The 15,281-nt window shown below is 43.9% G+C and overlaps 1 protein-coding gene across 5 annotated transcripts in view; it reads right to left on the bottom strand.

Annotated features, from left to right (window-relative positions):
• Window positions 1–4,766: 4,766 nt before the first annotated feature.
• The window catches only part of MARVELD3 (MARVEL domain containing 3), an 813,614-nt gene continuing 803,099 nt past the window's right edge, over window positions 4,767–15,281 (bottom strand). For all 5 annotated transcript variants that reach the window (XM_085638771.1, XM_085638777.1, XM_085638773.1 and 2 more), the window contains one exon: window positions 4,767–9,420. In XM_085638771.1, coding sequence (XP_085494897.1) covers window positions 8,798–9,420 — 623 coding nt within the window. In that variant the 3' untranslated portion in view covers window positions 4,767–8,797. The remainder of the gene's footprint in view (window positions 9,421–15,281) is intronic.

The raw sequence follows: 15,281 nt of genomic DNA, 5'->3' as shown, positions 1-15,281 counted from the left end.
GTATTCTGGGTCACATGACTAGGTGTAGCTGGCAGTCGGTCTTTGATTATTGCTCCCAGACAGTGAGACAAAGGGGGATATGTGTTGACAGTATGGACCATCTCTGATTCGATCAGGAGCTGTCACCTACCACATTTGCACATCACAAAGACTCTGCCTGAGCGCACTCACAAAAGGTTTGACACTAGTCTTTTGTGCCCCTAGACAAGCTTTGCCAGGCAGTGAAGCAGGAAACTCCAGATACCTCTAGGGGTGGAAACCTTCAGAACCTTCTCCTACTTCAGTGTGGGCCAAGGTATAAGTAGCGGACACTCTGACCCAACTTTTTAGTACACCTCTGGACCGGTGGAAGACTCAGAAAACTCAGAAGACCAGCTATGCTTCTCTGCAAGAAGGACTTTTACTCTGTTGCTCTACTGCCTGAGGGAGAAGAACTGGTCTTGCATCTTGAACACAGGACCACCATAGTGACTCCAAGGGTTAGTTGGCTGGCTTCCTGATTAGGGATAGAAAAGGCTACAACCATCTTGATCCCAGCACATGGACTCTGTCTGCTATGAGTCCTACCCTCCAAGTGATGCCACCCCAGTCCTGGAACCTTGGGAGTGGGCCTGAAGGTGCTCTGTCAGCCCAGCTGTGGTCCTGTGAGCAGAACCGATGCAGCGCAATGCATCTTCTTGCAGCCGCATCAGAACCGCCACTGCGCAGCACATACCCAACGCAGTAACTCGCATTGCAAGCCCCTCAACATTTGCATCCTCGATGACATAGGACTTCGCATTGTAGCCACACAGCTTCCTCAGACCAGCCACTATATGATGCATCCTTGACGCAGGACTGCGCATCGCAAGCCTCTCATCAACAGCATCCTTCACTATGATGCAGGACTCCGCATTGCAACTTCCATAGAACCATTTCTGCATGAAGTATCCTCGACGCGGGATCCCACAACGCTCCGCAAACTAGGATTTAAGATACTTTGATCAGTGGGCCATACCTGGTCCCTGTATCCAGCCCAGGCTCCATCAAGATCGGCCTGAACCTTGTGACTTTGTCTCGGTCTGGTGTGACCAGATTACTACAGTTGGTGCTTTGTGCTCCTAGGCACTATTTTCACTTAAATCTTTCAAATTAAGTGTCTGGTTCTACTTATTGAATTTTTGTTGTTTTGGCCTCAAATAATGTACTACATTTTACTCTATTTTTCTAAATTGGTGTGGGGTTTTTCTTGTGTTGGGTTTTCACTTTATTACCGTTGAAAGTGCTGCATAAATACTTTAATGCTTGCCTGTAAGTTAAGCCTGACTGCTTTTTGTGCCAAAGCTACCAAAGGGTTAAGCATAGGTTAATTTGGGGTTTTCTTGTGTTTCACTCAGAAAAAAATTGTGGCTGCTGCTTGAGTACGGCTTAACCGACCCACAACCAGTAACCCAATTTCCTACATCTGGCTTTCCAAGTGATGTATGTGCACCTACCTTCTACCCACCATTCATGTGGCTATTTGATTTGCAGTTCCCTTTTCCCACCTCTTCTTTGTAGGACATTCCTGTTGGTTGTTTGATGACCCCTTCGAAACTTTGCAAAACACTACCATGAAATGCAACTTTAGGAGTTCCCACCTCCTATTAGTGTGGCCCAAAACCTGTTTCCTCTGGTATCACAAAATGGCTTCACGTGAGATCGCTGGTAGCAAAGGGTGACAAAAGCTTCATTGCCTCTGACAGGCATTCTACAGTTATTCAGTGCTTCCGATTCTTCAAGACAATCACACTAGGCAAAGAGGGGGGTTATATTTTTGGATAGGCAGGGTGGTAATGGCTACTACCACTTGAGGCTGATGTACAAATTAGTGGAAGAGAGATACAGGAGGATGATCAGACCCTTCTCACTCACATGGACAGAATGCCCCTCACACAGCATCAGTTCAGCGGGGTACTGGCATCCATTTTGGTAAAAGCCTTGTGCGATTACAAATTCTTCACCACAGATTCATTCTGCATTGTGACAGCTGGCTTTAAAGGAGGGTCTCCTAGATACCATCAGAATTGGCAGATACAAATCTGGAAGTTTTCAGAATGTACGTATGTATTTATAAGCATACGGGAGCACCACAGGACCAACACCGTCTTGCCCCTTCCTACCTTTATCCTGCATTCCCTAGTGCCTTGCATATATGCAGGGCAAGGCGTTTTAATCGGAGCTTGCCGAACAACAGGGGATGCGTCATAAAGTTGGGCTCAACACAGGCCACACTAGAGACCCACTGCCTCTGAAAGGTCAAAGGTCATACTAGGGTCCAGAAACTGTTATTTATACAGAAATGTATTTGATGTATAGTGTCCAACATGAGATCAAAACATTTACAACTAAATGATGCATTTGGCTTTGTTTTAAAGATCCATGCAGAGGTCAGGGTGATAGTACACTCTTTTGTGGCCATGCCCAACAGGAGGGAGCTACAAGTGTTTCTTCAACAAAATAGTTAAAACTTTAGTATGGTTAAACTGGATCAGACAACCTGGCATGCAGTTCTACATGTTGGATGAAAGAATTACGCGGAAGAAACGGAAGGAGTAAAGAGAATTTCTGCATACACTCAAAATGTGGGGCAAAGCCATTTGGTGCCCTGGCCTGCACTGCCTTTACAAAAGTGATTTGATTCCACGAACATCAGACAGTGTTTTACTCCAGAGACTCTGCGCTATAAGAAAGAACACTAAATGATCTGTTCAATCTGAATGGTTTCTCACCCATAGAAATATTCAATATGGTCACACTTCAACAGGGAAAAGGAGGTCAGATATGGAGAAAGGTCACAGTAATTGTCCAAGATGTACAGACATCAGTTTGAATAAAGGAGGATACTTGAGTTAGGAGGTTGGCTCTGTTTTCACAACAGCTACAGGATAGTGGATATGAATCTATCTGTCACAGTGGCAGTCACTACTGTGTAAATATATGTGAGTCAGAGTTTCTGTAGTAATAGCGTTTTTTTTTTAACATTCCTAATAACTTTGCCACCGTTTGACAAATCTTCACAAAACATTCCCCAAAAAAAGTTAGACAGCATTGTTATATTTCATAGAGGTACCCCAATATAGGCTCTGATAGTCACCTAACCTTTCACCTATATTCTCCCCTACCATTACACTACATAACGGTTCTTGGGACTGACCTTTTACCTAGTTATGGTACTGCTTACAAGACGTGGGTTTTTCCCTGAAAACTAGCTTCATCCATTACGAAGGAGGATTCTCGGAAACTCAGCAGGACTACCATCTCCTGCATAATAACTATGTATAAGGGTCATTTCTTCTGTCATCCTAAGTCCAACATGACACAGCAAGGTAGAACCCCTGAGGGTACCACTTTGGGTATATATACACCATATATTTGCTGAGGCAGAGAGGAGAAAAAGGACTTCCATGCTGACACACTGACGTGAGACGCTGAGGTTCCTGCACGCAGACACTCTAGCACGCAGTGGTCTGACATCCCTTGCGGGGTGTCCAACTCGAGACCAGGATGGGGTCCCACAGTCTCTCACATCAGGTAATGGGGATGACTTTATCCTAGAGGGATTCTTGGCTACACACCTACATACATGCTAGGTACACTTGGGTACATCTAGTTAGGATTGCATTGTCGGAGTACGCATTTTTATTGTCATGTATTTTTATACTTGCCTGTGTTCATTGTTTTAGCACTGTGGTAGAAATCTACCATCCTTTTACTCTGTTGGTGCTTATAATCACTTATATCTGTTTCTGTCTAATGGTTGTTTCAGCACACCTATTTTATACTAGAATGACGCTGGTTCAATAAATACTTATCGAAAGCGTCCCCACCGTTTATTCTGTGTATCTCTCGGAGACAAAGTGAGCATGAGTGAATGAGCGAAAATTATCGTACTGTTCCACGATCCCTGATGGGACAGAGTTGTCATGTTCGATAGTTGCCAAGAACTATTCTCTCCTTGGTAAGAGGGGTTTCTAGTGGCACTGTAAGCTAGCTGGTATACAGGCGAATTTACTCGGTAGGGGTGTCTAGAATCAGTCTGAACACCAATCCTACAGTCTATACTACACAAACACAGTCAGCTCCTTCGTGGAAAGTCCTTGGTGATCTGTCAAGCCCATGTATTTTACATAGTATAAATTAGACTAAAATATAGGAAAAATGGCTAGAACAAAATTACGCCAAATTTAGCAGAAAGCTAGATCTTTACTCAGAAAGCATGTTTTTTGTGATGACCCACTAGCCTTTATTAGGAGACCAAAAAACAGAAACACTTTTTTAGCCCTGTCGTTGTACCGCGGTACAGAGCGTTTAGTCCTATGAGACTCCTGTGGGAGCCTTGTGTGACTAAAACCCCCCCCCAAAAAACAATGTTAGGCAACTAACAATGCACTGCTGCTGCACACAGTCAAAGACTGTGCACAGTGATGGTAGAGCGTAGGGCGTGGCCATCTGACATTCTGGCATCCCTGCCTCTAATCCAGGGGCCTCATAATGATGGCCCAAGTGCCCTACTAACAGGAAAGATGGGATTTAGATCCCAAGTGGATCCACAATGTCTATAAAACACATAAAAGGAATCAGAATTACCCTCCTTGTGCTCGCCCTCTCCCACGTACTCTCTCTTCCCCGAAGTACCCATTATACAGGGTGATCTGGGAGGGCAAGTAAGAAAACACAGCAGCAAAGTCACTTGTAGCATTGTCTCCTAGGTGGAAGACAGATCAACAATCACATTTACAGAAAGGTAAATTCAGATCAATAGTTTATTTTAAAAATTGCAATCCCTGGGTGGGTTTTAAAATAATTAATTCAATGGTAGTAAGTAGGCAATACAATTTCACATACTGGGTTTAGAAAATCTGAAATGCTAAACCATGGATAAATCCACAAAATGACCATAGGTGACGTGTGCATGTGCCACAATATGGCATGACTTTCTCTGGGTGCTTATGTCTCAGGGTGATTGCCCTAGGTTCATTACAGATTTAAAGACATTTTCTTCTTTGCGCCTGCATTGTTCATGCCTTCATAGTGGGCTTGATTACATTTAATTGATATTGCCCATCCCCAGGTGGCAGTTCTCCCAGGAGGAACGTTCTGAGAACCTTCCGAAATGTTTGAAGCTATCAAAAATCTACTCTAGTAATAAATGGTTTAGCGCAAGTGTCCTCAATTTAGTCTCCATAATCTCCTTACATGGGTACTTGTGTTCAGATCGAGCTCTTTATTGTTGTTTTTCAACCACTGTTACTCAACCAACTACACCTTCATGTCAGTATCAACAATCACACAAAGGGCAATTGATGTGGTCCATCAATAGCCATGATTCAACCTCACAAACCATGCAACATGCTGGGACAGCTCCCCACCCCTATCCAGCAACCAACAACTGCTTCTATTCTGGGAACCCTAATCTTCAAGTTTGTGAAGACACTCAACCTTGCACATTCAGAGTCAGTTCACTCTGCAGTGGAATAACCTTGCGTACGTTGTACCACAGAGCCTTCCTTATCATTGGAACTATGTTACAAGTGCTTTCAACAACCTATTCTTGTGGACTATCACGTTAATCAATGACGGGACCTGTATTACAGATTGATGCAAGTTTTCATTGTGTTTTTGGGTTGCTCCGAAGTGGAGGTACAATAGCCATATTTTCGGTGTGTTTCTAAACAGCAGTTGATTGTTGCAGGTGGGCGGATAGTGTTATATCTAAATTTTCCGTAGTCTATAGTAGTAATTCGGCAGAGGTAAAACTTCACCTGTCTTTCAAGGCAAGTCCAGCCCTGGGTATCTTTGGCAGGGCTAACAAGGCAGAGTAAATGTAGAATGTAAAGCACCCTGGTAGGAAAGTTTATTTTTTCACATGTGTAGCCTGGGAGGTAACTCAAAAGGCATTTGGGCATGAAGTTCAGGAAAGGTATATTTAGGTGCTTACAAGCAGCCACAGCAAGCATTGACTTGTTTACAGAGCTTTAAAAAGTTTACAATCCTGACTGCAGTACAAAGAGGTCCTTCAACGATGGTGGCCAATTAGTGTGTAGTGAGTGGCTGAATACATTTCTGTTCACTAGTTAGGTTTGGGTTTTCACAGTGCAGCTATCAAACATGCCTATGGCTTACAGTATACACCAAGTGGAATTCGGGGCTGCCATTTCAACCACTGGCTTTCTTCGACCAGGATCTTTCTGCCATTGGCTCGAAACGCTGGTACAGCCCAGTGGAATATTCATCTCTCACCTAATGCTACTGGTCGTTGGGTGTATCCTTGTGCCTCCACTTGAGTGCTTGCATTGAGCTGCATGAGAGACTACTCTAAAACTATAGCCCTCTCTCATGTCTTACTCCAATGTGCCAACTCAGCATGTGTTAGCAAATGAAACTGAGACCTATTGGCTTTGCCAGCGTTTGTTTTTCTGTCATGATGTGTGTTAATGGTAGGAACTTTGAGTGTTCAGCTATGATGAGGTTGTTGATTTCTCTGGCACAATGTCCTCATGTATTAGACAAGGCTCAGTGGCTCTGAGCTATGGTGATTCCTAGTACAGAAAGGTCTGCAGACAGAGCAGTTCCTAAACAAGGTTCCAGGCAAAGTAAGTCAATCTTTCAAACACTTGGCTTAAGGAGGTTTGTGTTGCTCCAACTTAGGATATCTTGAAACACGCATTATGTTGGCGATTTTAAAACAGGGTTAGAAACGGACAGCCTGCAAATAATCATAGATCTGCAGGTACCTGGTGGTTTTATGAGAGGTTAGCACCGCACATTCCCCAAACAATGAAGGAATAGGTTCTGTGAGGGATGACCCCATATTTACATATGCTGGTGATCCCTTTAAAAATATTTCAGCCATTTCAAGCCAAACCTTAATACTGCCACCAATAAAGTTAACACTTAAATGGAAGGCCACACTGTGAGGTGGTATTGAGAACGAGGCCATGGATCAGGAGGAATGTGCATTCATCCTGATCTACAAATATCAGATCTTCATCTCAGACATAAAGCGGCAGATTTATCAAAATGTCAGGCATCGCAGCAAGACAACTTGTTGCGATACATGACTGAGAGAGCAGGAACGTGCCTTATCTATGATACGATGCATTCCTGCTGTCTCCCTGTGGTGGCGCACTCAGTGCTGCCAAATGCCAACGGAGGCACCCTGCGCAATGGTGTAAGGGGGGGCCTGTGTTGCAGGCAGGTTTTTTGTTTGTGCCTGAAGGGACACCGTCCTGCACAGAAACAATCCTTAGAGGCATTTTCCTCTTTATATCTGTGCTGCAGAACGTAATATTATTGTTGTTGTCTGGTGTGGAGAAAAAAGAAGCGATGCATTACTGCAGAGGTACCATCCGATCACTATGTGATACTACATCCATATGAGAACAATCTCACAGTATAAACATTAGTTCATTTGGAAAAGATTTTGGTGCAGTCATCTATACATGCCCTTTTTTCATCCCCTGTTCTCGTTCATAACACACAGGTGCCTCATCAAACCATGTTTGATAGGCTGTATTGCAGGTTTCTTTGAAACTACAGTATCTGCCTGTCTTCCAGAGTCATAAGCGCGTACTTTTGCAGCCTACAGTAAGATTTCTTCACAGCCTAAACACTTCCAGCAACGTCAAGTAAGACTAGACTAAACGTGTAATGTTTATGTAGCAACAAACCAAAGGTGAGCTATATATCCCGATTGTAGCCATTGGAAGTAATTACAAAAGGCTCACCATCACTGATATCACCAGTATATTTGTTAGTCTACATATTTAGAGCTGCTGGTTGAGTCCTTTATTGATCATTTGTTGACCACTGCCTTCACTCCAAAGAAGTTTGGCAAACTTTGGCACTCTCTGCAATTGAAATGTTATAATACGCAAGTGCTGCTTCCAGAGGTTATAAAAGAATAATTTCGAGCATTGAATATAGGTGATATGCAGATTCACACCTAACATGATAAACAAGCATTGGCATAGCCAATAGTTCGCGCCTTTGGGATCTTATAAGTGTTTAGCCATGAAACAGTTGCATAACTAAATACTTATAAGGTCCCCAAAGCGCGACCTATTGGCTATGCAGAGCGGCCGCGAAAGTGAAAGTAATCGCGGTAAAGCGCGGCGCGCGCGCCCGCGCACATGCACTGTAGCTCTAGGCTGGCCTGGTAGCACTTTTTGGAGCACTCTCAATAAGTCTCGCCAGACCAGCGCATGCGCTGGGTTAGGCGAGACCTAAAAATAAGATGATTATGCAAAAGACAGTTTCAAGATTGTCCATTTTCCTTTGAACAACATGGCGTCTCCTTCCATTTGTAAGAAGTCAACAGACCTCCATAGAGGGTTGATCCACTACCTGCTTCTTCGAGGGGACTCATGGCTTTGATCTAGCCACAGGAATATTGATACTGCCCTGTCAAACCATGCTCAATCCCTCTGTATACTGCATCATTCCACTCCTATGGCTTGCTTTAGTAGCATATTTTGATGTGTTTGATTTAAGTTACCTCCTTGCAACCTTTCCGCAATCACTGAAAAGCTGATAATTTGAACCTACAATTACATCATTCCCTACCACGTCTTAGTAAGCATAATATTACTTATCCCAGCGTTATGTACCTAACCCTATTAACTATTTTATTCAGCTTTCATTCTTACCTATACTTACCTTGCAAGGTAAGGGTTAGGTCGATGTAATGGGTGTAATATAACTGCCATGCGGTAATAGGCATACCATCTAGAGGGGGTGTACCTCACTGAAATGTAGGACACAAGCAGTTGGCTACTCAGCACCTATTAGGAAAGTCGGGTTCTATGCCTGCTGAAGAACCATCAGGATAGCCTCTGTCCCGTGTCTGTTCCCGTAAGCTTCTGATGGCAAGCACAACACTGGCCACGTAGAAAATGATCAAGAGTATGGCAAACGTTGCTGCAGCGCCGTCGATTCCTGCCAGGTCACAGTTCATCCAGCTGAGCCCATTTCTAGCATACAGTCTCTCTCTCTTTTTGCATACATCAGTTGCGTTAATCTCCAGTGCAAAGTGCAGGAAGATGCCTACTGCTGCTCCACAACACAGACAAGCCAGCACACTGAAGGCAGCCTCCAAAAGCAGCCACTTCTTAGTAAGATCTTGCAGATGCTTGGAGCCCACTGCCAGGACCCCAAGTGTCAAGCTGCCCATCAACACGGAGAAGGCCAGCCCACCATATATTAAGGGAGAGCGCATGACTGTGAACTGCTGGTCCAGTTGGCGGACCTGTTGCAGTTCCTGCCCCTCAAATGGGAAGTAGTTGCTGCCAAAGCTGCCACTGCCAAAGCTGGCGCTCAAACCGGACAGAGCGAAGTAAGATGAGATAATACAGATGAGAACCAGCGCACAGAGGAGGATCTCCAGAATCTGCAGCACACCTGAGAGGAGGTAAAGAGAGGAAGTGGTTTAGACATAGAAGTTGGGTAATCAGTCAAAATTATCCCAGAAGTGACAACAGAGTAGGTAAGTCATGGCAATCAACTAAATTCCAAAAGCTCTAAGATGAGGGGTCCCCTCTTACAAGCAATTTGGAAAACAGGCAGTATTCAGCATTCCACAAGTAATGAGAAGGACAGTGATATTGTAAGACAGCGATCTAGCCAGTACGATAGGTTAGTCAGCTGAGCGGCTTCCAGGAAAGTGTGGCGGTAAGCCATGCGTCTGCTGATGCATCAATTTAAGACAAAGTAGCCAGAACAGAAGAAGCACAGAGGTGCCACTCAAGGAGCAGCAATCCAGACATCGGAATCCTTAAGTTGTGGTTGACTGTGAGGAACCTGAGCGGGATACTACCCAAAAGAAACACATCAGCTCAGTAGGTCTTGAAGGGTGAGGGTGCACGCTCCATAAATAACTGTCTTGTCAACTTGTCTTGTTGTAACGCTGGAACAAAGATTAAGGCTCGCTATTTTTTGTTAAAAAATCTTTTTTTTAAATCACTGTATCTATTTTGCTTTGCGGCGTTTGTAGTTATTAAAATTTAATTAGATATTAAAATCGTGTTACAATACTCTGCAGGGAACGCATATTGTATTGTGCTAATTTTACCTTTGTGTAATCTTGCCTTCCGCGTTTACTCCCCGGTCCACCACAGCTGGTGCTGGTTGTGTGGAGGGAGGACTCACGCTACATACTTGCACTCACTTCCTGTGGGACATTTTCGGACCGCCATCTTGATAGAGTGACGGTCTAGTCTACAGACCTACCCTCTCCAGCACGGTACTTAAGCAGGCTATGGCGCTGACGCTCGCAGCGGACGCGCGCAGCGGGCGCGCCTAAGGCACGCCCGTCTGCGCCCGTCCGCGTCCGTTGCGCGTCCAGCGCCAGCCATGCTGCTTGTTACCCCTTAAACCAGACCATGACCTCTTGCTATTTGGAGGAACTGAACACCGGTAAACAATGTGGTCATCTGTTAGAGGTCAATAGTGTTATGGGCCCAATAAGTTGTATGAAATGCCAGATACAAATAAACGTTATTGATCACAATATAATGACTGATTTAGATACCACTGGCAGTCATTCGGTTCCCATTCTAGGGGGCTTAATAAATGCTCGATCTTTAAGTAAGCATGCACTGGACATTAATGAGTTGATTATTGACAATAAGCTGGACCTCTTATTCATTACCGAAACTTGGTTGAGGGAAGACTGCAATCCGGACATAGTGGTTGCTTTGCCGCCAAATTTTACTCTGTGCAGGCAAGATAGAGAGGATGGCAGGGGAGGGGGAGTTGCCATTATACATAGGGAGACCATGCAGGTGAAGACCTTTACCCTCCAAGGACTTAAAGCAGCAGAAAACATGGGCTTTTGTTGTACCATGCATAATACTTTCTCCTTTTCTGGGGTATTGCTGTATCGACCTCCAGGCAACAGCAACACCTTTTTAGAATTCCTGGGAGATGCCCTTAGTGAGGCAGTGCTCAGGTACTCGAACTTCACTCTTCTTGGGGATGTTAATCTTCATTTGGAATGTGACAACAGCCCAGGAGAGTCATCTTTTCTAGAAATTGTCTCCATTTTGGGACTTAAACAAATGGTTCAAGGTCCATCTCATCGTGGAGGGCATACGCTTGACACAGTTTGCACCAATTTAAAGTCCCTACAGATTAGTAATTCATTACCACAGGTTTGGTCGGATCACAGTTTTATTCCCTTTGCCCTCTCAATTCCCCAAAAAGTTAGTACAGGCATAAGTGACAGTGACCCTACTAATGTTTTCAAGCAGAAATGGCGCTTATTAGCCTCCAACCCCCTTTTGTTAGCTACGGTTCAAGACACCGCACCTGCACTCATTGGAGAACCAGAAGAGGACTCAATTAGAATGTTTAACTGGATTACATCTATAGGGAACAAATTGGAACCCCCTAGAAGAGGTACCAGAATCTCGAAAAGGAAAATCCACAATGACCCTTGGTTCTCCAAGGATCTAGTGGATCTTCACCTACACAGTAAGCAGCTTGAGCGTAAGTGGAGGAGGGGATATGAAACATCCAACCTGCATACATTCAAAGCTTTCAGGAAGAAATATAATCTGGCTATTAAAACTGCAAAAATGGAATACTTTTGCAATCAAATTATCATAGCCAAGAATAACCAAAAAGAAATATTTAAAATTGTAAAATCTTTTACAGATCCTAAGGTCCTGCATACCACCATTCCTTCGTCCGTGGCACTCTGTAATGAAATTGCATGCTACTTTGATAACAAGGTTAAAAACATTCAAAGGAACTTTAGGAATTTTAGACCGGAAGATTTTACAGATGAAAGATCATCAGATCCTGGTTCAAACCTTCCTGTTCTGCAATCATTTCAAGCTGCCACATTAGTCCAAACTAAAGAGGCCATCTTAGCCTGTAAATCTGGTTCACCATTGGACGTATGTCCACCAACTTTTTTACATCATATCATTGATGTGGTTAATCCAGTTATTAATGGTATAGTGAATTCATCTCTCGCTTTGGGTATTGTCCCTAAGGATTGGAAATTTGCCATTGTAAAACCGTTAAAAAAGAAACAGAATGTTGAGTCTTCAGTCTTATCCAACTACAGGCCGATATCTCTTCTACCTATTTTGGGTAAGATCACTGAGAAAATAGTATATCAACAACTTGTCAGCTTCACTGAGTCTGCATCTATCCTTCATTCTCGACAGTCGGGTTTTCGTCCAAAGCATTCGACAGAATCAGCCCTACTGGAGATATCTGACACCCTTAAATTCATCATGGATAGTGGCAGGAAGGCAGTCTTGATTCTTCTGGATTTGTCTGCCGCGTTTGACACCATTTCCCATGACATTCTGTTAGCCAGATTAAGATCATGTGGCATTACAAATCTGGCATTGGCCTGGATCACATCATTCCTGTCTAACAGGAAACAGGTTGTCTCCTTGGGTTCCTGTGTGTCATCTGCACGCACTGTCTCTACGGGTGTCCCACAGGGGGCATCTATCAGTCCCCTGTTGTTTAATGTATACATGGCCCCGCTGATCTCATTAATCTCGTCATTTGGAATTGAGACTACATTTTACGCTGACGATACCCAACTTATTCTGTCTCTGGAAGATGGATCAACAACAGTGGAAGAGAATTTCAAAGCTTGTCTCTCAGCGATCATTAAATGGATGAATAACAACCATCTCTGCCGTAACACCGATAAAACAGAGATTCTTCCCATTGGTAAAAACAATATGTTTCAACCCAAAGACTGGTGGCCAGATGACATTGCAGCCCCCCCCCCTCTACGGTTGAGATTGCTAAAAATCTGGGGGTACTATTTGATTCCTCTCTTTCATTTAAGCCCCATGTTTTAAAATTAACGAGGATTTGTTTCAGTCACATCCGTACTCTGAAAAAGTTCTTCAATCTCATTCCATCAGCAGCAAGGAAAACGGTGACAGTAGCTTTCATTCTGTCTCGGCTGGACTACTGCAATAGCCTTCTCGTTGGGACGAATAAATCCTCCCTGAGACGGCTTCAGGTAGTCCAGCATGCAGCTGCCAGATTGGTCTTGGGACTCCCTCGTAGATCATCTGCTTCGGCCGCACTAAAGACCTTGCACTGGCTTTCGATTCCTAAAAGAATCCTCTTCAAACTACTTCTGACGACCTTTAGAGCGGTACGGGGAGTCGGCCCTGCTTATCTATCCATCAGATTTAAATCATACACTACAACCAGGACATTACGATCAAGCTCTGCAAATCTTTTGGCACTAAGTAGGTTTAAACGGTCATCAAAAGGAGGGAAATCAGCCACGATACTGGGAGCAAAAGCATGGAATAATTGGCCAAAGAACTTGAGGGCAATACAACGTAAAAATCTGTTTAGACGAGCCCTTAAGACTTGGATCTTTGGTCTCACAGATGCCTGCTCTCTGGCCCTGATCTAGTTTGGACAGTTACAGTTAGACTAGTTATCTGCAGCGCCAGGAGACTCCGTCAGGAGTGACAGTTGCGCTATATAAACCTTCCTTTTCATTTCATTTCATTTCATAAAGGCCAGCAGTCGTCTTGCATTATACTAAGCTTTACCAAGATGGTAGCAGCACCAAAACAAATGTTAATCTAGCCACCATTAACAAAGCCTGCCTTGCCTGGCTTTTGTAGTAAATTGGGGAAGGCGAAAGGATAGAAGAAAGAATGTTGTTTTGCATGTTTTATTTCATCAACACATTTGAAGGAAGGACAAGAGTACAAGAGATGAAAGAGTGGGAATGCATTTTCAGAATAATTGTTTTGTATTCATTGGTTCTTGTTACAGTCAGTGGGGGCCTGTGCTGGGGGTAGGATAGACTTCTAATGTAAATACAATCGGGCCAATTCAGAAAGAACAATGTTTACTGGAAGTAGTACTACAGGAGGGCTTCTTCACTTCCTCTTAAATGTCTGTGTGAATTGGCCATGAAATGTCCAAATCCCTAACAGTAAAAGTGCAGAGAGAGCACAGTCCTATCTATCCTATTATCGTAAAAGGAATAGTCTAATTTTAGACATTTTGGGGTCAATTCGCTAAAGTATTTATGTACCCTTTAATATTTTGAATTTGAAAATCCCTTTTGTAATTGAGTTGTCAAAGTGTATCTCCGTCATGAGCATGGAGGAGGCAGATCCAAAAAAATCTTACTGTTTTGTATTTTTGGTAGCAGGCTTCAGTCACTAAATCAAAATATTTTCTGAAACCCTTTGTATGCGTTGCCACTTAGGGCAGCCCATTGCTGTTTTAAGGAGTAGTGGTGCATTAGCTCCACTAAGGAAAAGTGATGCTTTGCTGTTGGAGGAAGAAGAGTGGGTTACAGATAAGAAGTGACAAATTGCAGATCACATCCTTTTTTCACCACTTTCTGTCCTCTTTCATTGCTGTATATCTTGGCTCACTGCACTTCACTGGTCACCCCATTCCACCTTCCTCAGAGGGCACAGCTGCCCTAATGTTTTGCTGTTTTCTACTCTTCTGCCTGAGCAGAAATGGGCTGACTCACTAAGCCTCCCAGAACTGCGACATGCTGAAGATTTACCCCTATAACTACAAAACAGCCATCTTTGATTTGGAGTCATTTCATATTTAGTTCGGACACCAATTTCCTCACACAGCACCCTACCCCAGAGAGCTTGGTGGTCCAAGCCTCTACCTCCCACGTAAATCCAGGAGTCTTCACTATTGCTCCACCGGATAAGGAACCCAAGAGGCTGGACACATTAGGGAAGATGATGTTTCCTTCCACCAGCCTAGCACTGCGGTCTGTGAACACTGTGCCTTTGCTCTATGGGATTTGTTGCCCAGTTGCTGCCTGTGGGGCCGGAGGAGGCCCGGGCCATTCTCTCAAAAGCTTTTGCCTATGGGAAAATTGCAGCTAAGTTCACAATTTTATTCCATTTTAACCAGTGTCCCTACAAGCTCTTCTTTCCAGATATAAGCCCAAGTCAGTCAAATTCTTCCTTCCCTTTATAGAGAAATTATCCCTAGACTACAAATGTCATATTCTCATACAGACTTCTAGCCGCAGGGTCCTTACCTTACAATTATCCTCAGGCGTCAGATTGGATCTGAAAATTTTTCGTGAGCAGTACCCCTGCGCACCAGTAGGTGGCATCGAACGGCTCCATGTGGTGTAATTGGCATAATCTGCGACAGAAGTGAGGTGCACAGTGCCTATATAGGCACCACGCTGACGTCAGTTCTTTTCTTTCCACACCAGTTAGCGCAGATCTGGAGAGAGCTACCCTTAATCACTCTTTGGCTAG

Source organism: Triturus cristatus, chromosome 12 (assembly GCF_964204655.1).
Source record: "Triturus cristatus chromosome 12, aTriCri1.1, whole genome shotgun sequence".
Lineage (NCBI taxonomy): Eukaryota > Metazoa > Chordata > Amphibia > Caudata > Salamandridae > Triturus > Triturus cristatus.
Note: the sequence above shows the minus strand (reverse complement) of the source record. Positions and strands in the feature narration are given on the sequence as shown.